This window comes from Telmatherina bonti, assembly GCF_933228915.1.
Source record: "Telmatherina bonti genome assembly, chromosome: 23".
Classification (NCBI taxonomy): domain Eukaryota; kingdom Metazoa; phylum Chordata; class Actinopteri; order Atheriniformes; family Telmatherinidae; genus Telmatherina; species Telmatherina bonti.
In genome coordinates, this window is record NC_136632.1 from 8,699,243 (window position 1) to 8,724,420 (window position 25,178).

The 25,178-nt window shown below is 37.9% G+C and overlaps 1 protein-coding gene across 1 annotated transcript in view; it reads right to left on the reverse strand.

Annotated features, from left to right (window-relative positions):
• Window positions 1-25,178, reverse strand: part of LOC306773218 (voltage-dependent calcium channel subunit alpha-2/delta-1-like) — a 127,521-nt gene that overhangs the window by 70,193 nt on the left and 32,150 nt on the right. Inside the window, exon 4 of the mRNA XM_079262973.1 lies at window positions 3,951-4,010. Coding sequence (XP_079119099.1) covers window positions 3,951-4,010 — 60 coding nt within the window. The remainder of the gene's footprint in view (window positions 1-3,950; window positions 4,011-25,178) is intronic.

A 25,178-nucleotide genomic window follows, 5' to 3' on the forward strand; every position in this document is an offset into this window, starting at 1 on the left:
CTGGCTTTGGGCGACAGGCAGGGTACACCCTAGACAGCTCGCCAGTCCATCGCAGGGCCACACACAGAGAGACGAACAACCACTCACGCTCACTCCTAGGGGCAATTTAGAGTGACCAATTAACCTATCATGCATGTATTTGGATGGTGGGAGGAAGCCAGAGTACCCGGAGAGAACCCATGCATACACGGGGAGAACATGCAAACTCCACACAGAAAGGCCACTGATCGAACCAGTGACCTTCTTGCTGTGAGGCCACAGTGCTAACCACTGCGCCACCATGCAACCTTATTTTCAAATTAGAGAAATTTGGGTGTCCCTATAGGTTATAGGCAATTTTCCTGGATAAATATTTTCATCAAACTATTCATGGGAAAATGCTCTTAATCACTTTTAGATTGACTTTGATCTTATCAAACAGCAACACAGCATCTGTATCTACATGCTAATCCTAGCGTTTTCAAGGTTCCCCCTTTCAACTCTATTATCTATTATCCTATCTTCCCCTATTTTGTTCTTCCTTTTTTCCCTTTAGTTACATTATGACATAGTTGTGTGCTTAACACTGAGCATCAGAGAAGTAAATAGTGTTGTTTTGTACTGCTAGGCTTCCTGTCAGTGCACAAGCTAGCGGCGTGCTAACAAGCTAGCCTAGCTGTTGACGGAAGGATGCCCGAGAGCCACAGAACTGGTTCACTGACTCCCACCACCTGCCTACCAATTCTGGAGCAGCACATAAACAGGACAGCAAGTGTTCCTGCCACTACCACTGTTGTGTTTGCTTAAAGGGTATTTAATTAGCTTAGAACAAGTCATTCGATAGTGTACGGTGAGTCAAATGCGAGCATCTGCTCCTAGTTTTACAAAAACATGAACACAAAGAAGCTAATAACTGGAGACTTTATCGTGATACATCCTGTCAGATTGTGTAATGGAGGGTATATGTTCCAATGGCCCAATATTTCTCAGTTCAGTACACTGCTAACACACTATGAACCTTCCTAAACCATGTCATGTGAAGTCAGAACTGGAAGACGTGGCTGCTCTGCTCAGATTTACCGAGAGAATCTTTCGTGTGCAAATGAATGAACAAGGAGTCAAAGATGTCATTAAGTTGCACAAACTGATCAAGAGTTTATAGTGATGACAAATAAATAAATAAATAAATAAATAAGTAGTACAGCCAGAAAAGAGGGACAAATTACACAGTTTTCTTCCTCAATTCTTCCAATATTTATATGTCCTGTTCCTCGTAACCTTCAGAAAATCAGGATATTAATCCAACTTGTGAATTTTAACTGCTTCAAAGGGTCTATTTCCTCTCAGGCCTGACCAGCCTGAGAAAATATAATAGAGAGGGGAAACACAGAAGAAAAGAATAGCTTTCGCTCTGCTAAATAGTTATCTATTACACAGGATTTTCAGATTTAATTATGCAATATCTAGAGAAAAGGATATGTGCTATTTATAACCAATTGCACAATAAAAATGCCCTTTATCTGAATAAAGAAGCATGTATTAATGTTCTACAGACAGTTCTCTGCCTGGTGTAACTGTGGTTTCTACGCTTGTAAAGTAACCCATGACTCACTCATTATGTAATTTACTTACTGACAATACAGCATCAACTGTGTCCACCACTTTCACTTACAAATATCTGTCGGCAAGTAATAAAGCTTTAACTCAACTGAAAGGTTGAGTTGGTAATGGAATTCAGTCACAATGGAAATATGGTTTTAAAAGAAACAAAACAAGATCTTTCTTCTCCCTCGGCTGTGTTTGAGCTCTAATCTGATAACTTTGAATTTTACACTTTGAAGATTAATGTATTTATCTAGCTTACATACTATTTTCACAAGATAATACACATCTGATATCAAGTCAATTAACGTGTAAATATTGACTTAATAATCGCAAGACCTTAGATACAGCTCCTGGAACTTTTAAGAGTTAATAAATCCTGTTACAGTGAACAGAGACATGTAAGTGTTTGGTCCTTGTTGCAGGAGTCTCAGCTTTTAAGTGTTTAAAGTCAGCAGGGAAAAATGCTCAGTAGGACTGTCCTAGTTATTAAAGGTGACAGAGAACAGACGCATGCGCATGAACACGCATGAATTTATTGATGTATAGCAACACCATGTGCTAAATACTAATGCATACAGACAGATGCAGATGACTGTATGGGGTAAAATTAGTGGCAAAGTAAGAAAGAGCTTGTGGTCCTTATTAGATTCCTGTTTCACAGTTACAGAGGAAAAAAACTGTTCAGTTTTAAACTAAACAAGGTCACATTACAAAGTCAAGCCTTATTTCCACTAGCACAGTTTAGGTTTATTTCCATTCCAGTTGTGTCCTGTCTCAGTGTTGGAGGGACTGTTATATACATTTTTTTATATACAAAAACACAAGATAACAATGGAGGACACTGAGGTGATGGTACACTTGCTGCTCAGTATACGGCTTTCGTCAGACTCTTGGTAAAAGAAGAGAGCCTGGAAAGGCTGCTGCTGGTGAGACGAAACACTGTAAAAGTACAGAGGATTTTGGGAAAATCTGCTCTCATGAATCAGTGGCAGTCTGTAGACATCACATTTTTTGGCTCCTTTTAGTTCACATGAAACCCCAGCTGAGGTGCTAAAAAAAGTGGTACGCCAGGTGGCGGAACAATAAAAACAAAGGTAACCCAAGTCACGCTGACAAGGAAAAATGCCTTTAATGTAGCGAATGCTATCAGTTAAGCATCAAGTCAGAATTGGATTAATTTCTACTGAGGTTTAGACGTACAAACACATTTATTTACTAAAGCACAACTCTGATTGAGGAGACTAAAATGATGGCATTTTAAGATAGTGGCTACCGTTGATTATAGTCAGAGTAAGTAGTTCAGTTCATGCTAAATGTGTGCAACAATCACTCCTTAAGTTATGTTAGAAGTTACAGAACTATGAATTATGGACTTGGACTGTTAAAAAGTTTTTTTAATTAATTTTCTGTTCAGGATTTTAAAGGGCTGGTCTAAAAATCAGAGCGTCATTACTCACACAGAATAATTATTCAAGGCAAGAAAAAGTTGTTTAATCATTTAAATTTGGCTGAAAGTTTATTTTCCTGTCAGATGACAAACTTTTAACACATATTTCTTCCTACTTCACTTTAACAATAATTAGTGTTTGTAATAATCTGTCATCATTAGGAAAGGTGACAAATAATGGTGTTTATTGAACAAGCTCATTTGCATCCCTAAAACACACTTATGCTTAAATAGATTAGTTATAGGATCCTCCTTTCATTTAGTAAAAATATATTATATTTCCAGACAGGCAAACGTTTTAGGTTATATGGTGGATAAATCAAATTAGATGCATTTTGCTCCCTAATTCCAGAGCAATGGAAAACATACAAGGCAGTGAATAATACTGAATCATTTCATGGAAAAGAATCGTTAAGCTTCGGAAACAATGAGGAGATTTTCATAGCTAATGGGATAAATGGCAAAGCCGAATTTCTTTGAGGTTAATCACTTTAAAGCGTACACATAAAACCATTGATTTTATTTCTTTTTTGTTAAATGGCTGCAGGGGAAAGACATTTACAGTTTACAGTTATTATGAAAGAGTCAGAGCTAGAGTATCACATGCTACATAAACCTAAAATAACAAGTCATATTTAATAGAAATGTCTTCATATTACCAGCTGTAGTTCCAATCTAATAGATCATTAATACTATGATTAATGGAAAGCATTGGTGTGTGAACAGTGTGACTGTCAAACACAACCATTCTTGATTGTTTAAAATAATTAAACTTAATCTTTTACAGTCATTAAAACACTATCGTACCTATAATGAGATTAGCCATCCAATTATTACGATCATATTGATCTAATGAACAACACATCCTTCTGCTTGATCTGTGTCTACAGTTTTACTGGCATCACCACATGTTGCTTACCTCACTGTCGGCTACCCACTGGTGCTCCTTTTGAAACTTTTCTGCCTCATTTACCAGATTCTGTAAGAAGAGAAGAAGATGACACATGGTGAGGGCATGTTTTAATAATCTCATAACCTTTTTGTTTGGCTTGCATCCATATCAAATCACGTTAATGTCACAGTTTTAGTGATTCACAGAAAACAAAAACAATCTTTGTGCATGGTGGGCTCATAAAAAAAAAATGTCACAGGAAATACGTATCGCTAAATATAGGAGTTGAAGTCATGACATCTGACCTTAAGGCAGAGAGCTGGTGACGCAAGAGCACCGTGTTCAAGGGAAAATACCTCATTTCCTTTGTGTGCCTGAAGGCATGAATTAGGACTAGTGGTGACAGAGTTGCACTAAAATTAGACTCACACCTATTCCATCTTTTCCCAGATCCTAATGACTGGGTTAATGGGTTTATAATGGGCCCAGTTTTTAATCTGTACCTGGTCCAGAAATGCACTGTACTATTAATTTCCCCGGAGAAATATCAAATCCAGCTCTTCCTGCTCATGCGAGCGACTCTTCAGGGTTTTCAGCTCAGACAGAAAGAGAGGAAATCTGATGGGAGCAAAGAGGCAAAATAACTTGTGAAACGAGAGTAGGAGGAGGCCGATTCAATGAATAATTGAATTAATTTAGCTTTGAAATTAAACAAGACAAGAATCAAAGAAGCAGAACAAGGTCTGCTTGCAAATTGCATGCTGGGATGTTAGCTGTCACATTCGAGTTCAAAGTGAGACCCTGAACCTGATTCCAGCTGTTCATTTTCCCTTTCCTTTCCTAATTTTCAGTGCACATATTTTATTTGATTAAATAAGAAAAATCTGTTTGATGGAGATCACAAAGCATTGGAAAAGTAATCATATTTAAATAAACACTAAAAACCCCTCAAACGGCTTCAGATAACACCAGACTACATTATGAAATACATCAACATGACATTCCAGAAAACAGGTCATTGGTTTTTAGCTCTCTGCTATTTTTCTCCCAATAGAAAAGCTGCATTTCTTATCTCAGCGTTGGCTATGAGGCGAGCGAGAATATAAAACTCCCTTCCCGACCCTTATGAATCTGGTGTCAGATCATCACTAGTTCATATGTTTTCTATCAACACCACCAGACAAGCACTGTAGGACACAGAGTAGACCAGGGGTCTCCAACTCCGGTCTTTGTGAGCTACCATCCTGCAGGTTTTAGTGTTTCCCCGCTGTGACACACCTGACCGAATCAATGGCTCATAAACATGCAGGGGGCAGAAGATGATGACAAGTTGTTGGAGAACATTTTCATTTTCAAATGTGTTGTAGCAGGGAAACACCAAAACTTGCAGGACGATAGCTCATGAGGACCAGAGTTGGAGACCCCTGGTGTGTACTGTCCTCCTATTTAGTGTCGAAAACAAAATACGCTTTGAACAAAGTAATAATCAATAACAGTCTGACCTATGATGGCTAAAAGTTACACATTTGGAAATCAGCATTTCTTCATCTAATTAAAATAAGACATTATTGTTAAAAAACAGAAAATATAAACAATTTAACATGTTCTTTTTTTTTTTTTTTAACTCTCCTAAATTATAAGATGGTAAAATAAGTGTTACATTTACCGTTTTGTTGTAAAAAATGACATTCTACCTTAAATGCTGCTCTCATACAACTCTGCGTTGGTTTGCAATCAATCACAAATATCCTGGTCATTTACATGGCTACAAAGTGAGATTTATAGTAACCAGGATGTACTCTGCCTCTCGCCTGCCAGTTGCTGGGATAGGCTCCAGCCTCCCCACAACACCCGACTGGACCAAATGAATGAATGATATACTGGCTGGTACGTTACATCCTCATGGTATTTAAGGTGCTATCTCTCCATTCTCCTGACACCTGATGGAGGTGTCAGTAAAAACTGGCTTATGGGTTCCTGCATTTACTTGTGTAACATCTCCACTAAAACCAGTATAAAGTATGTAAAAGTGCTTAATTACACTTTTTTTCTATTTCTATTTTTTGCAAAGTTCCTCATTATACGTAAATGGGACGTCCATTTCAAAAACTGTCATGTCGCCGCTGTCTTTAACATTGTCATGGTTGGTAGGTCCAGTCGTTGGTGGTAATGCATGGCTATAAAGTTGTTTGCAACCATCTAAAAACACCGGAAATAGTAAAAGAATAAAACCACAAAGTTTTTTGTTGTTCTCCATAACTTCTTCTGCATCTTCTTTTGAAGCATTTTATTTGGTGGTTCTGTGTTTTTTTTCCTCCTCATCTTCTACTTATCTGGGTTGTTGCTTCTGCTGGTTGTGTGTCAGCTATACAGCAACACTGCCCACATGGCATGGCTTTGTTTTCTCAGTCAAGTCATAGATAGCTCCTTGAAAACCGACCAAATTATGTGACACAGGAGGTGGACGAAACTGGCTGTCCGTCTGCATATCCGCCTCGTGTGTCGAGCATATCTGCACTTTAACACATATCTTGTTTCTAACTCTTCTGTTGTAATCTATCATGTCTCTGCTCTTAAAACCAGGTAAACTTCATTTATTTTCCTAACAGGAAACAGAAAAAAATTATATTAAGCCCATCTTACAAATGATTAATGACTGATTGACTGCTGTTGATAATCTATGTATCACTGCAGTTCAGTGTATTATTACACCCCTAGTAGCTTATGGTTCTTTGCCAGCTGATATTAAATGACATATTTGGCCATCTTTACAGCTCTCCACCTTCTGCTACATTAGAAGTTGGAAATTCTGTCTGGAAGTTTCCATCCAGCGACACAGAAGCTTTTATAATTCTTTGAGGAGTATGTGTGCTGACAGTTGGGGTCATGGTGGTCTTTTTATTGCACATGTATAAGCACACAATGCCTTTGCAGTTTTAGATGCCGGTGGCTACCAAGCCATGGGAACACACTGACAGTTTCCTGTCGGTGCATTACAAATGGAAAGAAGATCTGGTTTTGTGTGTTGTTGCTGCGGTTGTGAGTCCACAGAGGGCCATTTGCCAAAGAAGCGCTCCAATTTTGGATTTTATTCTTTCAATGAGACTGAAATTTGATAAAAGGCGGAGAGGTTTCTGTGCATTTCTACGGTGGCTGATGGGTACAAACGCACTTTATATAAAAAAAAAAACAGATGCATTTAAGGGTTGGAAATGCAAGCGGGAAATGCTGCATGCATAGAAGAGCGCTGCAAATCCAAAAATGTAATGCAAAAAAAAGAAAGTGCTACGAATAAAGAAATCAACTGCGAATGCAGAATGCTGCATATTCAGTTTTACAATGGAAGTGCTCCGGCAAGTTTCTACCCGAGAGACAAACAAAGGGGACCCAAACGGTGATTCTGATGGACGTTTGTGCGCAGGAGAAGAACTACTTCAAGTAGAATTGCCAACATATAGTCAATGTTTGCCACCCGTCCTGTAAAATACAGAATTGTCCTTTATTTGACAGATTGAACCAATATGGGATGCACTTTGTTCCGTATTTTCATAACTTTCCAACAGTCTACACATGTCGGTCACGTACATCAACACTCAATTTAAAAATAATTAACTAAATGAAACACAGAAAATGCAACAGCCATTAAAAACGTCTTTTCAGGCAGAATCCGCGCAGGTCCCAGCCTCCTTCCCTCTGCGCCTGTGTGCTGCGCTGTAAATTATTTTATTAATGTGGTGTTAAACATGACTTCCCTTCAAGTCTTGAGACAGACAGCAAACAAATACAGTCCAAAAAGTAAGGATTAAACAACGAGGAGCCGCATTTCACGGCACAATGCCCAGCGTCTCATCATGGTCCCACATGGAAAACATTTTATAACAAATGTTTTTTTTTCTATAAAATATGCTTAAGTATAAAAACTATTTTATGTTGGCCTCTAGCTACTGCGAGGTTCTCTCATTCACCTGTCAAAAGTCAGTTGATTGACGCGTTGCTATGGTAACGCCTGTAACAGAATGACAGGATGGTAATTTAACTTGCCCAACTATTAGTGAGTCTCGTTCAAAGACAGCTGTGATCGGCTCCAGCTCTCCTGCAACCCACAACCGGACTAAGTGGTACGAATAATGAATGAATGAACAATTAGTGACCACAGTATAAACAATATTAATTTGTCATCCCACTCCTCACCTCTTATCGCATGCAGAGACTACAAATTTCCTACAGAATCACCATTTGTGTCCCTTTTGTTTGTCTCTCGGGTAGAAACTCGCCGGAGCACTTCCGTTGTGAAACTAAATATGCAGCATTTTTTTGTTGCAGTTAATTTTCTTTATGCAGCGCTTTTTTTGTATTTGCAGTTCATTTCTTTATCCGCAACGCATTTTTCTTCTTTTGTGCATTACGTTTTTGGATTTGCAGCACTCTTCTATGCATGCAGCGTTTCCTGCTTTCATTTCCTTTTCTAAATGCAGCTGTTTTTCTATATGAAGTGCGTTTGCACACGTCGGCCACCGTACATTTCTAGAAGTCCATGCAAAAACAATTTGTAAAGAATTTCCATCACATTTGCAGGTGAGAGGATGTTATATTATTGTCACGTTTTCCGAACCATCTTCATGAGTCAATATTGTTTTAAGAGTGATTTTTCCTTCCTGCTGCAAAACAGTTTCTTCAGGTCTCTGCAAAACAACATTGCTCAAATCTCTTGTCAAGTTCTCATCAACAACTTTAAGAGGTTGGACAGCTCAATTCCTCACTTCAAAATGCATGCAGCTCAATGCATATAGTCATGTAGACATGGTCAAAATCAAGCTTAGCTTTGGTGTCACACTAGGTGAAATTTGTCTTGGGCTTTTATCCCAGATGCAGCTGCAGTGATGGTAAACTGAAATTCAATCAATCAATTATACATCAATAAATTGTAACACACAAGTTTGAATGCTTAAAGGAAATTAAGGACAAAAATGGCACATATGTAAAGGTAAGAGGAAAACTGGAGGAACAAATGGTAACATTATTCAATATTTATGCCCCACCGGAATCTGATAAATCATTTTATAAAAAAGTGTTTGATATGATCTCACGAGAAACTGAGGGAATATTGATCTGTGGAGGCGATTGGAATGTTGTATTGAATTCTATTTTGGACTCTACTAGCTCCAAAAGGAACAGTAAAACACATTTGTCTAGATACATCAACACAAATTTGAAAGAACTAGGGATAATTGATGTATGGAGAGAATGTCATCCTTTGGAAAGGGACTACACATTCTACTCGGCTCCACACTCTGTTCATACAAGAATCGACTATTTCTTCATGAATGTTGAAGACCGCTTTAGAATTATAGAATGCAGGATAGGAACAGCTGACACATCTGACCACTGTTCTTTATACTTAACGCTAGATATCAATAGGAGAATAAGAAACACAACTTGGAGATTGAATGTAGGGATGCTTAACGATCTAAAATTAGTTGATAATTTAAAAAAAGACATAAATATCTATAGAGAAGAAAACGATAAAGTAGACACAGATCCCACCATACTATGGGATGCGATGAAGGCAGTAATTAGGGGAAAATAGATCTCATATGCTTCATTCAATAAGAAGAAAAGACTTTTGGAATTCCAAACTATTTCAAATGAACTGGAAAACTTAGAACATTTACATAAAACCCATAATGACTCAGAAACTTTAGACAAAGTAAAGCAAACAAGAAAAAAAATTGATGATATATTAACAAAAGAAGTAGAAAAGAAAATTCGATATTTAAAACAAACATATTACGAAGGAGGTTCCAAATTTACCAAATCTTTAGCCAGACGCTTAAGGAATAAACAACAACTTAATACTATTCACAAAATTAGAGAACCCAATTCAAAAATATTAGTTTATTCACCAGAGGAGATTGAAAAAGCATTTGAAGAATACTACACAAATCTCTATTCCCAACCTGCAGCAGCAGACGAAGAGACTATCAAATCATTCTTGGATTCACTGGAGCTTCCAAATATAGGTGAATCACAAAATGATTTGATTTGTGCATCGATTACCGACAAAGAATTAGAAAATGCCATTAAAAGAATGAAGTCTAATAAAGCCCCAGGAAGTGACGGGTTTCCCATAGAATGGTATAAGATCTTTAAAAAAGAGTTAAACCCAATGTTGCTGGCATCACTCAATCAGACACTTAAATATGGTATACTCCCTCCATCATGGAGAGAAGCCATTATTACTGTTATACATAAAGAGGGCAAAGACAAAGAATTTTGTGAAAATTATAGACCAATATCTATACTAAATTGTGATTACAAGATATATACATCAATTTTGTCCAATAGATTCCAGACGTTCATGTCAGAGCTGATAGATGAAGACCAATCAGGCTTTATCAAGGGGCGACAAACCCATGATAATATTAGGAGAACCCTACATGTAGTACAAGAAGCCCAAACAAAAAAGGAAAATTGTATTCTGCTAAGCTTAGACGCGGAGAAAGCTTTCGACTGTGTCAGTTGGAGGTTTCTGTATCTTACTTTAGAAAAATTGGGATTTAATTCACAATCAATTAGATGTGTTAAAACGTTGTACCAAGACCCTATAGCTAGAATAAAAATAAACGGTAGCCTTTCAAACTGGTTTAAATTAGAAAGATCCACAAGACAAGGATGTAGTTTATCTCCCACCCTCTTTGCTATTTTTATTGAGCCTTTGGCACAAGCGATAAGACAAAATAAGAAAACTGAAGGAATCAAAATTAGAGATGTTGAACACAAAGTTGGTTTATTCGCAGATGATATATTAATATACTTGAAGCAACCAGATAAGGGTCTGCCAAAATTGATAAATCTACTGCAATATTACGGATATCTGTCAGGGTACAAATTAAACATTGGGAAAACACAGGTTCTGTCTCTAAATTTTACTCCATCTACAGAAATGAGACAGAAATACAATTTTAAATGGAACAAAAAGTCAATCCACTATTTGGGAATAAACATTTCAAGTGACCTTTCTAAATTGTATAAAATGAATTACAAAGCCTTGAATCAAAAACTGTACAAAGATATGGAAAAGTGGGAGGTATTATTGTTAGATTTAGGTGCAAGAATTGAAATTGTAAAAATGAATGTGCTGCCAAGAATTCTATATCTATTTCAATCTTTGCCAGTGCCAATACCAATGCTACAGTTCGTGGAATGGAACAAAAAAATTTCAAGATTCATTTGGAATGGGGCTAGACCAAGAACCAAATATTCAACACTTCAAATTCCTAAAAAAGAGGGGGGATTGGCATTGCCAAACTTTGAAGAATATTTTTATGCTGCTCAACTCAGATCTGTTATCTATTGGTGTATTCCTGATTACTTTCCAAAGTGGAAACAAATAGAGTTAAATAATGAGTACAACGTGCAGGCAATGATTGCTAATAAAAATATGTTTAAAGAAAATGAAAACAAATTAGACTCTATCACCAAATTCACTCTGGAGGTCTGGTTCAAAATAGTCAAAAAATGTAAATTAGAGAAGCAAATACAGATATTTAGATGGATGGCTTATGATTCAAATTTCAAACCAGGAACTATGAACACTAAATTTAAGGACTGGGCAAATAAGGGTTTAAATATATTTAACGCTTTTGTTAAAAAAGGTCAAATTTTAAGTTTTCAGAATTTACAAGAGAACTACAACTTAGATCACAAAGACTTCTACATGTACCTTCAGGTTAGAGATTTCTATCAGAAGGTAATTAAACCGGACCTCCCGGGTGAAACAAATAAACTTACGGAAATCCTCGATAATGGATATAAGAACAAAGGGGAAAAGGTGTTATCCAAATTGTATCAGGCATTGGTTTCCAATAGGAAGAACTCAACTCTTTATATAAGAGAGAAATGGGAAAAAGAATTATCGGTAGAAATGAGCGATGAAGTATGGTATGATTTATGTGAAACTCAACTGACTACAACTAGTTCCAGAAATTGGAAAATATTTTGTTGGAAAAATATTGTACGATTTTTCATTACACCAAAGATCAAAAAGGCTTCATTATCGACACATCAGCCTTGCTGGAGGTTGTGTGACGAACAGGATGTGGGACATGCACATATTTTTTGGCAGTGCACAAAAATAACACAGTTCTGGAATAATATTTGGGAGGAGTTGGGAAAAATACTTGGATACAAATTACCCATGTCATGTTCAACTCTGTATTTTGGATATTTATCAGGAAAACAAATACCATGTAAAGACAAATATTTGATAAAAATTTTGCTAGCAGCATCTAAAAAAGCTATCACAAGGAAATGGTGCAAAGAAGAACCCCCAACAGTAAAAAATTGGAGAGACATTGTAGAAGAAATTCACAACATGGAGAGACTCACATATATCTTGAGACTTCAACAACATGAATATGAAGATCGATGGGAAAAGTGGACAATGTATATTATGTCAACCAACACTGATTTGTAACTTTTTCTTTTGTTTGTTTTGTTTTGTTTTGGTGTTGTAAAATGTGCAAAACGTTACAATAAAATTTAAGTGAAAAAAATAAATAAATAAATTGTAACACACAAAAGAGTAATTATCTAAACCTTAAACCAAGAAAAAGCTCAAAATCCAAAGATCAATGTTAAAACAGAAAATTAATTTTAAAAAAGACAAAACAACAACAACAAAAAAAAACAATGACAACAAATAAAACAGAAATAGATAAACAGCAGTGATTAAAAGCAGGATCTCTGACCTGCCTCTGGCTTCATATGCTTAAAAGCTAAACTGCCAGGAGGACAAATACATTTTTTAATCTGAAAAACCTGAGTTTAATTACTCCACATTTCATGCCTGAGGGCAGCAGCTCCTACTCTCCATGAAGGGTGTGGTGTACCTAAAAACTGGCTATGAAATTCATATTCTATGTAATAATGTTCCTTAAGGTATCATTACAGTTATTTGCCTTAAACACACTAAAAACAAACGGAGATGCAGCTGCCATGCAAGGCACCTGCTGACAGCATGACTCCTGCATGTGGAGCTGTGGGGGTTGCAGTGCTAACCCTGCGAACAGCGGGCAATCCACTCTGCGACCTAAACAGCCGCTGCCCTTTCAGCATGTTTTATTCTATTAGTTTACTATGTTTACTTTTCTGTGCAACATAATGTGATTCCTCTGCAGGTGGAATATTATGCAGGACCCACTGACCCCATCTTTATTTCCTCTCAGCCAGCAGTTAAACCTGCCAGGTTAGATCAGAAGCACCTGTTTACACTTCAAACCTGCAAACACATACGCACATGCACAGAGTAACAGCCACTTAATGACATGGAGCGACTGAAGAGAATGAAAAGGGTTAAAGGCCAACAGATGTTTCTTCAATTTTGAAACACAGAAGAGCAGCTGCAAAGTAATTTTTCTACACTTTTTAGTGTTAATGTTTAAACAGATTTTCCACCAAGGAGCATGACGTATTCAAAAAGAAAGTAATAAGTTCAAAGCCTTCAATAAAGAGCTCTAAAAAAAACCCCATCTTTCCCAAAATACCTTCTTACTAATGAACTGGCATGACGACTTATGACGTCAGCAAGCTGCTATAGAATGACTAATGAGAGCATATTGCTGAGTTACAGAATGGATAATGATGATGATCTATGCCTGGTTCATGCTGTGTAGCTTCATGCCTCGGATTAAAGACTCAGCCCCCGGTGCTGATTCCTTTGTTGTTAGCCAGTCTCAACAGGAACACATTTAATTGAGTCACAATCCACTTTGGGTGATATCCATGTTGGGGCACAACCTTGTGTATTCACCTGTCAAATACACTTAAATTGTGTGGGCATTATTGTAGACCTGGAAGCGAATATGGGCTTTACTGGCACATGTGCCCAAAATATTAGGTATAGGAGCAAGAAACAGAAAAAGAGAGAGGAGTTGTGCACCTCATGAAGGGCTTAAAATGACCATTGGATAACAGTCAGTAGATAAATACCCTCTACACACACACTGAGTTTGTTTCAAGTTGTTTCCTGGAAAATGTTCTCTGTAATGCTTCATATCTCCTCATGATGCCACACAAGTAAAAGACAAATGCAACAATTTTGTGCTTCTAAATATTTAAATTTTAGTGGACTTTTTTTCTTTCTAATGTGCAAATATACTTTAAAAAAAAGAGAAAATCTCTTTTTTGCAGGTTATATTCTATTGAACATTTCATGTAAAAGATTAACTGTGTTTTACAACACACATTTAAAAGCATTACAGCAAGATGCAGCAGAAACATCCGTTGTTTAGCTGTGTTGCTCTTTCCACATATCTAAAAGTGTTTCTCAGGTACAAACTAATCAGGCTTTCTGGCGATGTAAAATACAACAACAGTTGTATTAAAGCAGAGAAATGTTATGAGTCTAAAGACACACTAGAGACCTGTTGCCATTACACGCGCCCCCTATCGATGGCTAATTCGGCATCCATCTTGCATCCTACCTGACCTGTTAGCTCTCTCCAGCCAGCAAACGACAATCTTATGCTGACTTTTGTTTTGTCTCTTTCTCTCTTAATATTCTTGCTTTTTTTTTTTTTTTTTTTTTTTGCTGAATCAGCATCATAGTGTGTTTAAAACAGCCAGTTCCTTGTTATACCATGAAGCGAAACTCTGCTGCAACAAGTTTAAGTTTATCTATATAGCACATTTCTACAGCAGCTGCCCAAAGTGCTGAACAATAGAACAACAAACACAACACTCCACAATTTAAAATTAAACACTGCACATTGAAAAAAATGTATGACCAAATGCCAGCTCAAAGAAATGGGTTTAAGCACAGACTTTAGAGACAGACAACACATCACGTCCCAAATATAAAAGTAGTATAGTGTTGGTATCTCAGTCTCTGGATGCTTCTGGGTACCAGCGGCTCTAGAAATGTACATGACATGTCACTGTGTCTGAGACGCAGAGTTTTAAGGGCAGAAAGTTATATTGTAAGTCGCTTTGGATAAAAGCGTCTGCTAAATGACTGTAGAATAGAATAGAATAGAATAGAATAGAATAGAATAGAATAGAATAGAATAGAATAGAATTATGCTTCTTTATGTTTAGAAGACGGAACTACTCCATGGGATCTCTTTAGCCTCGGCTAAAAGCTTTTATAAATCTTGTCAGAATTTAAACATGGGACATTAAGAGTTAACACTGTAATTAATATTAACTTTTACAAACATAATTACGGGAGCAGGATCTTTTAGTGATCAGTAACACTTCTTACGACGTTATGATGCCTGAATGATTTGTGTAATTTGAGCATTCATGTGAGTGCAGGTAGAAAACCTGCAAGAGTTGGTAAAAAAACAAAAAAACGAAAAGGTGCAAAGTATGATCAATAAATGTACCTTAAATAACCAAATCTGCATGTTACACAAATAAAGCACACATCTCCCTCTGCATACTACATACTGATTCTCTGATACATGCTACTTGAAGCTTGATTACGGCATGTAGTCCTGCCAGAACATAACACACACATGCACACACCTGCCATCCCACTGATGTGTGGGGAGGCACCGGAGAGCAGAGGAAACATGAACATCTGCTGTTGTGACTGGCAGCACTTTAGTCAGATCTATCCTGCTCAGCCTGCAGGGAGCCAGAAGAAAAGGGGTAAAGGAAAGAAAAAGGAGAACGGGAGATGTACATTTGCTCATATTACACAAACAAATTCCCTCATACGTCTACCAGAAGGAAAGCAACTGCACATGCAAGTTGACAAGTTCTGCGAAGACTCTGCCTTTGAGAAGAGAAAAGAGGAAATAACTTTCAGCAACATGCCAACGTCACACAGCGACTTGTTAGAAGTTGTTGCTAGTTTTGTGCTCCACTGCTTTGCACTGGTTTGACAGCTCATACCTCCTGCAGCAAAACCAACTGTGCTATCCGTGTACCAGCTGGCTGCAAACAACTCCCAATTACGGCTGTACCCAGCTGCAGCGTTGACGTGGCGGCTCTATACACCTAAATCCACATGGACTTACTGTACTGCATGTGTGGAAATAAAGTCACTTTCCATTTGGTTTTCTGTGTTCCACCTTTCAGGATCAGAGGACTAATTAGCAGGATACAGTTTTTGCTTATCTTTAGGAGTCAACTTGATATTTGATAGTAGACGATGTTTTAGCAACAGTGAAGTCATGAGTGTATCCATCATCAGTGTGTTTCTGGTTCAGCGCTCAACACAACAGCAGCTACTGTTAACACACCTCATTACGAAGAACTTAACCTGACAAGTGAGAGAAGTAAGACAATGCAAACTTTGTTTCTTTTGTTTCCTGTGGAACAAACAGCAGATGTTTCTGTTCATACCTGAATGGTATTGAATACGCTTGCAAGTGTGTGGTGGCAGATTCTAATGAGCAAGACATCAAATGCAACCCTTTCCCCTCCTCTCTGGATGCATATATTGTAGATCAGATAAGTTTTGCATCAGAAAACAGTGTTAGAGATGACAAACACAAAGCTGGAGCGGTGGAGACACGTAGAAATTGTGACAGCTGGGCTGACCAAAGCAGCCAAACAGATCCACAATCACACGCTATGAATAATGAGTCACTGGTTGCACACACATACACACACTTTGGCTTTCTCCTCGTTACTGACTCAACATTTTTTACGATAAAGATATTTGATCTTTACATCTGCAACAGACAAAAATATATTTGCAGTGTGTCGAAAAATGAAACATTAGAAGATTGATTTATGTAGATCAGATTGTCAGGATACCTAGTGAACAAATACTGTGTGATAATCAAATTTATAATTAACACACCTACTGGATCTCCACTTGTTTGCCGACATTGTCTTTAAAAAAGAAGAATTTCCAGTAGAAAAGCAATGGTTTCATCTCAAAAGCAGATCAGCTCAACGCAGAATACAAGAGTTAAAACTGGAAACTCAAGCATTTAGCTTCTTCACAAGGGTACCCTGCATAAGATGAGATGTGTGCAGCAGAGAGGCGCCAATTGTTACATGTATCATACCACGATTGCAAGGAGAAACTCAGCTAAAAGACTCTACCAAGCATTGGCATCCAAATAAAAACACAATTAAAACCCTGAGTCAATAAAACAAGAGCATGAGAACAGCACTGTCCACTTTACACAAGCAAAACCAGACAAACAAGGTGATAGCCTACATTTTTTAGATTTAAGGTACAAAATCTCTGTAAAATATAAAATATTAATGTTTGTGCAGTTTTTAATTTATATGTATAAGTTTATATTGTGCTTTTAAATCATTTGACATTGGTGTGTGCATTTGAACACACATTTCCAAGAACCAACAGTTATGGGCAAAAAGGTGCACATTGATTTTGAGTTCATATTTTTAAATCTTGAATCTGTTGCTTCCATCACAAGAAAATAAATGGCTGAATGGATAGTAAATAATTAACAAATGCAATAAAGGCTATGTTAAAATCAACAAACGCAGCGATAAGCATTTGTTTTAATTTTCTAATGAGTATCACATTCGAGCTGCTACTGAAACCAATCCTTTAAAATCTCAACCTTCACTTTGCAATTTCACTGTAAACGAAGGCAATATTTCAACATCTCAAGGCAACTCACTTTATGAATCATACTCACTGAGCCTGATACTCCAAAAAAGCCGGCTCCAGCCTTGGACTCCATTAGCATAAATGACCTGCCAATAATAACTCTTCAGCACAATATGGCCACAAAATTTATGATGTTTATTCAGCAATGTTGTGGCGATAAATTTCAATGGAGACCTTTTTAGATAATGTGTCATTGTAAGAAAGGATCTCTTAAGAATACTTAAGAAATAGAATATATTTAATTTTAAGTGGTGGTTCACTCATGGGAAATGCGCAAGGAAACTTCATACTTTATCGTACAACTTTTAAAAAAAGCAAAGGAAAGATGCGAATTAGGAGCTTCATGTGTAATTTTTATGTGTGTGTGTTTGTGTATCTACCCTGTGATTATGGCTATAACAGCAGTCTAATGACTCACAGCACGTCATGTAGTGACAGTTTAATAACACACTTGCAGACACTAGAGATCAGTGACTCCACTGTAATTACGCACCACTACATAACACAACACATGGAAGAGCTCTATTCAAGTGTTGACACTCTTGCTCTTATCCTTCTTGTGACAATTTAATGAACACGAATGCTGCCAGACAGTCAATTTTGTCTTCAACACATGCATAGTGTGAATGAGTGCTTCGTTGGAGGTTTTTGCACTAGGTTAGCCTGTTTTTTTGGTTTAAAATAAAGTAAGAAAGAAAGGAATATGTTACAATGATCATGTAGCTTAGCAACCAGAGTGTCAAGGTTACCTGAGGCATTTGTGGTTTTCTACTGTGGCGAGCAATAGCTCCCATATGATGGTAGCCGCCAAGCTGAGACATTTTGCTCATTATCGTCCCACTGTAGCGTACACCATCTTTCTTCTTGGCAATGACGAGTGACTGTAGACCCGACTCTGTACATCAATGCCAGCAGCCCACTTTCAATTAAGGAAATTTGGTTTTGTGGTGATGGAGAACCACTCAGAGTGATCTAAATTGAGGCTGGAGAACAACAGTTTTTTTTTTTTTTTTTGCCAGAATAAAAGGCCCCCCAGTTGTAGCTCAGATTCTGGTGTGCAGCCAAAACCTTTTGATTTTCTTGCCAAGCATCTAATGCAATCCCAAGCCTGAAATAACCCTCACCAATCAATATTCAAATAGCACAGTCTTCTGCTGTCTGCAGGATGAGCCTCTGTCATTTAATCACTTTATGCTCTTCCTTTCTGTTGTACATGTTCACTTTGTGTATATGCTAGTTCATTCTGCCATTCAGTCTGTTTTACTTCATCATAGCACTTTTTTGCAGGCTGTTCTGCCTATGTCAGGTGGGAGATTTTGACTCTGTGCCATGTCCCATTAAGCAGGTGCTTTTGTAAACAAACATCCCTCAAGGTGGGTACAAAGTCTCAGGGGTTGCTTGAGGTTACCATCGCAGTAAATCCATCTTTTTGTGCCAACACGTCAGTCCTTTTTTTATATTTCCATTCTATCTTTGTTCCCACTGATGATAAAAGCAAAAGTTTGTGCATAGTTGATACAGGTACATCTCAGAAAATTAGAATATTATGAAAAAGTTCAATATATTTTGCCGCTCATTTCAGAATGTGAAACCTACAGTGCCTTGCAAAAGTATTCACCCCCCTTGGCCTTTTACCTAATTTGTTACATTGCAACTTCTAATTTGACTATTTTTTTCAAATCAGAATTTTATTTGATGGATCTGCACAAAATGGTCCAAGTTTTGAAGTGAAATGACAAATATAAATAAAAAAAAAAAGACATTTTTAAAAAAAAATAAAAACTGAAAATTCATTTATTTATGAATTAATTCATTTCATCATTTAATTTACAGAGCATGCCCACAACTCTGAAGACGTGATATGTTTTTTTCTTTTTTTTTTATTGTGAAGGAAACATCAAATGAGACAGAAGAACAGAAAACATTGTGCATAAGTATTCACCCCCCCCCCCCCCCTCCCCCAAAGTACTTTGTCAGTACTTTGTCGGGCCACCTTTTGTGGCGATCACAGCTGCAAGTCGTTTTTGATGAGTCTCTATGAGTTTACCACGACTTGCCACTGGGATTTTTGCCCATTCTTCAAGGGAAAACTGCTCCAGCTCCTTCAGGTTTGATGGTTTGAGCTTATGAACAGCAATCTTTAAGTCTGACCACAGATTCTCAATTGGATTGAGGTCTGGACTTTGACTAGGCCATTCCAACACATTTACATTTGTCTCCTTAAGCCACTCAAGAGTTGCTTTAGCAGTATGCTGGGGGTCATTTTACTGCTGGAAGGTGAACCTCCGTCCTAGTCTCAGATCACTGGCAGATTGATCGAGGTTTTGCTCAAACTGGTCCTCGACTTGGACCAGTTTCCCAGTGCCTGCTGCTGAAAAACATCCCCACAGCATGATGCTGCCACCACCATGTTTCACTGTGGGGATGGTGTTCTTGGGGTGATGGGATGTGTTAGGTGTGCGCCAGACATACCGTTTTCCTTGCTGGCCAAAAAAGCTCAATTTTAGTCTCATCTGACCAGAGCACCTTTCTCCATACATTTTGACAATCTCCCACATGCCTTTGTGCAAAGTCAAAAGTGCCTTCTTATTTTTAGCAGAAAGTAATGGCTTTCCTTTGGCCACCCTTCCATAAAGCCCAGCTCTGTGGAGTGTACGGCTGATTGTGGTCCTATGGACAGATACTCCAGCCTCTGTTGTGGAACTCTGAAGCTCCTCCAGGGTTACCTTCGGTCTCTGGGCTGCCTCTCTGATTAATGCCCTCCTTGTCTGGTCTGTCAGTTTTGGTGGGCGGCCCTCTCTTGGGAGGTTTGTTGTGGTGCCATGTTCTTTCCATTTGATGACGATGGATTTTTGTGGTGCTCCTGGGCATCATCAAAGATTTAGATATTTTTTATAACCTAACCCAGACTTATACTTCTCAACAACTTTGTCTCTGACTTGTTTGGAGAGTTCTTTGGTCTTCATAGTGGTGTTTGGTTAGCAGCGCCTCTTCATTAGATGTTGCAGCCTCTGAGACCTTTCAGAAGAGGTGTAGATATACTAATAGATCATGTGACACTTAGATTGGACACAGGTGAACTTTGTTTCACTCATAGTGTGACTTCTGAAGTTAATTGGTTGAACCAGAGCATTTTAAGGCCTTCATAACAAAGGGGGTGAATACATATGCACATGGCAATTTTCAGTTTTTTTATTTTTAAATTTCTTTTTTTTTTTTATTCATATTTCTCATTTCACTTCAAAACTTGGACGGTTTTGTGCAGATCCATTAAATATAATTCTGATTTGAAAAAATAGTCAAATAGAGATTGCAAATTAGAGGTTGGAATGTAACAAATTAGGTAAAAGGCCAAGGGGGGTGAATACTTCTGCAAGGCACTGTATTAGCTAGTAATTAAGCAACACAAAATGAACGTGATGCACCTTGGCTGCCAAAGACATCTTTTGCTCTCAGGGTGCACATCCAGAGTGCACCCAACATGTTGTGAATGCACTCCCAACTGTGCGCCCCAAATATGCCCTGTTGCACACACTGGACAAAATCGGCCCTCCACTTCCACAATTTTCTGGTGTCCTGCAAGATGAATCAAAATGCTTCTAAGTGCCAGCAGCACGGGTCTCCCTGCTATAGCTAGCAGTCAATGAGTTAAAGATGTTATCTCCAAATTAGTGTTTTTCTTGCACAATGCTTTTTTTTCTCTTTAGCTTCACAGTCTACATAACAGGCTGATGTTGCAGAAGTTGTTTTCTTGTTTATGTGAATTACACCTCCATCATAATTTTAATGTAAACAGTCCAAAATGAAAAGGTCACACACACCTTTCCTATTGGGTTAAAGAGTCAATTAAAAAAAAAAAAAAAAAAAGTATTTTGGGAGTAGTTTCTGTGAGAATTTCACGACTTCATCTAAACCTGTTAGGAAGACGGAGTTGTGCTGAAAATAAAGCAATCAATCACAAGAAATGCAGTAACAGCATCTCACCTGTAGATGGTGTGTATTTATTCTTTTTAAGGGTAATAATGAATACACGCCATCTACAGGTGAGATGCTGTTACTGCGCTTCATGCGACTGGGTGCTTTTCACGGCGGGGTGCCCAGGTGCACCCCCACAAATTGACTCTGGATCCACCTCTGCTTACACATACCTGCATTTCTCTAGTTACAGTGGTTTGTTTCAGTGCATTCAGAAAAGTTAAAAAGTGTGATGTCTGTGTTCACAGTCGGAAATGAACACAGGACTGCTGTGAAACACAAACCAGCTTAAGCTGCTTTAATGTTTAAGTAGCTAAATTTTCTTTAATTTTAGAGCAAGTAATATTTCACATTTTAACCACAAAAACATCTTCATTCAGCATCACTTCAGTGCACATGTCAGCATCAGTCACAAGGGAGCTTTTTTTCCCCCACAATTCCCCCAAATATCCCTCTATTTAATGATAAATGCACATGATAAATTAAGACCTCTGCAGGTGTCATGGTGGGAAGAGAAACAACCTATTACTCAGGGGGATGGTAACCACAGGCTCCATCAAAGACAGTTGCTTAAGAGGAAACAGTCAATAATTGATGAGATCAGCACCAGCAGAGTCAGAGGTGAACCTTATATCAGAAAGAGCCCATTTGCTCTTAAGAAAAGGTTAAGAGAAAAGGAGTCAGTGAAATTAAATGATGTGTGATCTAAGAGTTCATTCACAATTAAATCAACAACTCACACCCATACTGCAGCTATGCATGATATAAAGACAGAGGTAATTAGTACGAGAGACAAAGAGATAAAAAGGATGGGCATCATTCCAATCCCCCCAAGAATGTCTTTGTTGTTGGTTTTCTGTTAGGATGGGAGCAGTATCAGGTGCATTTATGGCAACTTTCTTTCCAGATAACCCTGTAAAAATAAGTTTTATATGCAAAAATGTGAGAAAACGAGAAGACAAAAGAAAAAAAAAATGTGGACAAATTAAAAGAAAAATAAACTATGTATCAAACAAAAGACATGAAAATGTAAACAAACTCACACAAATACTTATGCATTCATACAGATACAAATACACACATTTGCCCACACACCCAGACTTATCCAAATGCACTAAACCTGCAAGCATGTTGAACTTATACCACAACAAAAACACGAAGGGCATTTCTTTAATTTTCTATCTTTAAAACTGCATTTATATAATTTATTTACTACTATCTGTGTATTTAAGTCATTAATTTAAAACTATTTCATTGTATTTCATACCTTTTCCTCTATCTTTCACTGCATTTATTTTGTTTTTATATATCTATAAATATCTGCTTATCCTGGACACAGACTTTTTCTGTCCCTCCCCTCCGCAAAAGGTACAACTCCATCAGTACCAGGACATCGTATCTGCAGCTGTCAGTCTGCTGATGGTGTGCCAATTCTCCCAAGTGACAAATATTGAATCTGATATGTCAGGGATCCCCTCAAACACACATTTATCTATTTCTGGCATGTAGGCACCACTCAGAATATACTTAATGAGCTACTACCAATTCTACGCACAAACAACAATCAGGGTAAAAAATCAACAAACTCTGACAGTGAAGCTTAAAAATAAAGATAATTCTACATTATGGTCTGGTGCTGAAGTCTGGTGTGCAACACTTAAGGCAATCTATTGCCAGACAGATGTGGTGTTTAGCGCTGTCACCTCACAGAAACAATGTTCCTTCTTTGAACCTTGGCTGGCGTCTTTCTTTGTTAAATTTGCAGGTTATCTTGCATGCATAGCATTCCAGCTTCCTCAGAAAGAAAGTGAAGACGAAACACTTGCGAGGTTAATCGGTGTATCTTAATTCCTCCTAGGAGTATATGTAAGTGGTTGTTTGTCTCGCTCTATGATGAATTGGTGACCTGTCCAGCAGTAAACTGCCTCCTGACTAGTAGCTGCTGGTACAGACTCCAACCCTCTGTGACCCTGCACTGAAATAAGCGGTTTAGAAAACTTTATTGGATTTATCAAGAAATAAATATAAAAAACAAACTGTATATTAACAGAAAAATAGGAACAAAACTATTTACAAGTTGAGGCAGAAGACAAGAATAACGAAAGAGGAACATGGGGTTACTCAAGCAAAAATGATCTGGTTGAAGTTATGGAGAAGTGTGCATGTCAGGATTCAAGTGACTGTAATCTCCAGAGTTGTATGAGCAGTGAAGCTAAGCTACCAGCAGCTGCCTGAAGAGTGATTCATCTGCATCATCAAAGAGATCTGGGTGAAAACTCTCAATCTAGCGGGCTCAGTCAGTCACTCCCACTTAAAACTGAAATAATCAGCTGCAGCACACTGCAGATGAAAACAAGCCTTGCTGGAGTTTTCTTCCTGATGGGTTAATCATTTTATGTTCTTTCACAGCCAATATGGAATGAATGCAAAATATTGTGGAGCAGCATGAATGATTTTTTGATCAACCATGAATGACATGGAAACAGAATCACTTCTTTAGTCAGACCACCGATAGTTTCAGAAAGTTAACTTGTTCGCACCTTTCCATCCAGTCCGTACTGGTGTGGACCATTTGTTGTCCTATGAAGGATTACTGACGGCAAAGGGAGTTTTTTTTCCCCCCATTTTCTTCATAACATCACTGGTGGAGGTGGATAAGTTTAAAACCAGCTCTGAAATGACACAGGTGGTATGCAACATGCAAAGTTTTCAGAAGTCTTTGGAGTGCTTCGTCCTGCTCCACCTCAAGACCTTTACCCTCCCTCTCCTGGACCTGCAGCAGTTTGCACACAGGCCCAGCAGGTCTGTAGACGATGCAGTCAACCTAGCCCTCCACTTCACCCTGCAGCATCTGGACTCCCCTAGAACCTATGCCATGATCCGGTTTGTGAACTTCAGGACAACTTTCCCTGCTCATTGAGCCAGACTCCTTCTATAAATGGATTACAGACTTCCTGATAGACTACAGCCAGCATCAGCCAGGGAAGACTGTCCCAGCTTTCTTTGATGAATCAGCCATCATGCTAAATTCAAAACAACTAGCCTCTTAGCTAGCGTGTGACACAATGCTTTAAAGCTAGATGTAAAGTAAAGTAAGTCCTGGATGGGAAAAAAGTGTGATTTTTCAGCCTTGTTAAAGTGCAGAGAAATAGTGGCTCTAGAACTGCATATAATAAATGTCATGTGCCATCAAACTGAATCCAAAGTTTTAAGGTCAAAAAGTTATGTAGTGTTTAAGTGAGTCTCACAAATGACAGCTGGGTTGATTCATTGTTGGAGTTTTTTGTACCACACAAATAAAAAAAAGAGGAGAAAGAAGATAAACTAATATAATCTTGTCCTTTCTGTACACACCTTTCCAATGGGTAACAAAAATTACATCAATACCATATGTGTAAATGAAATAAACTCATTCATTTTATTTGTCTTCCAGTATATAAAAGCTCTGCGATGGACTGGCGAGCTGTCCAGGGTGTACCCTGCCTGTCGCCCAAAGCCAGCTGGGATAGACTCCAGCTTCCCCGCGACCCTGAATTGGATTAAGCGGTTTAGAAAATGAATGAATGAATATATAAAAGCTTGTTTATTTTTTTAAATTTTATTTAAGAGATTAATACTTATAAAACTCATCAAGTTTTCATTAAAAAAATTCTGTCATTTAATACCTGCAAAAG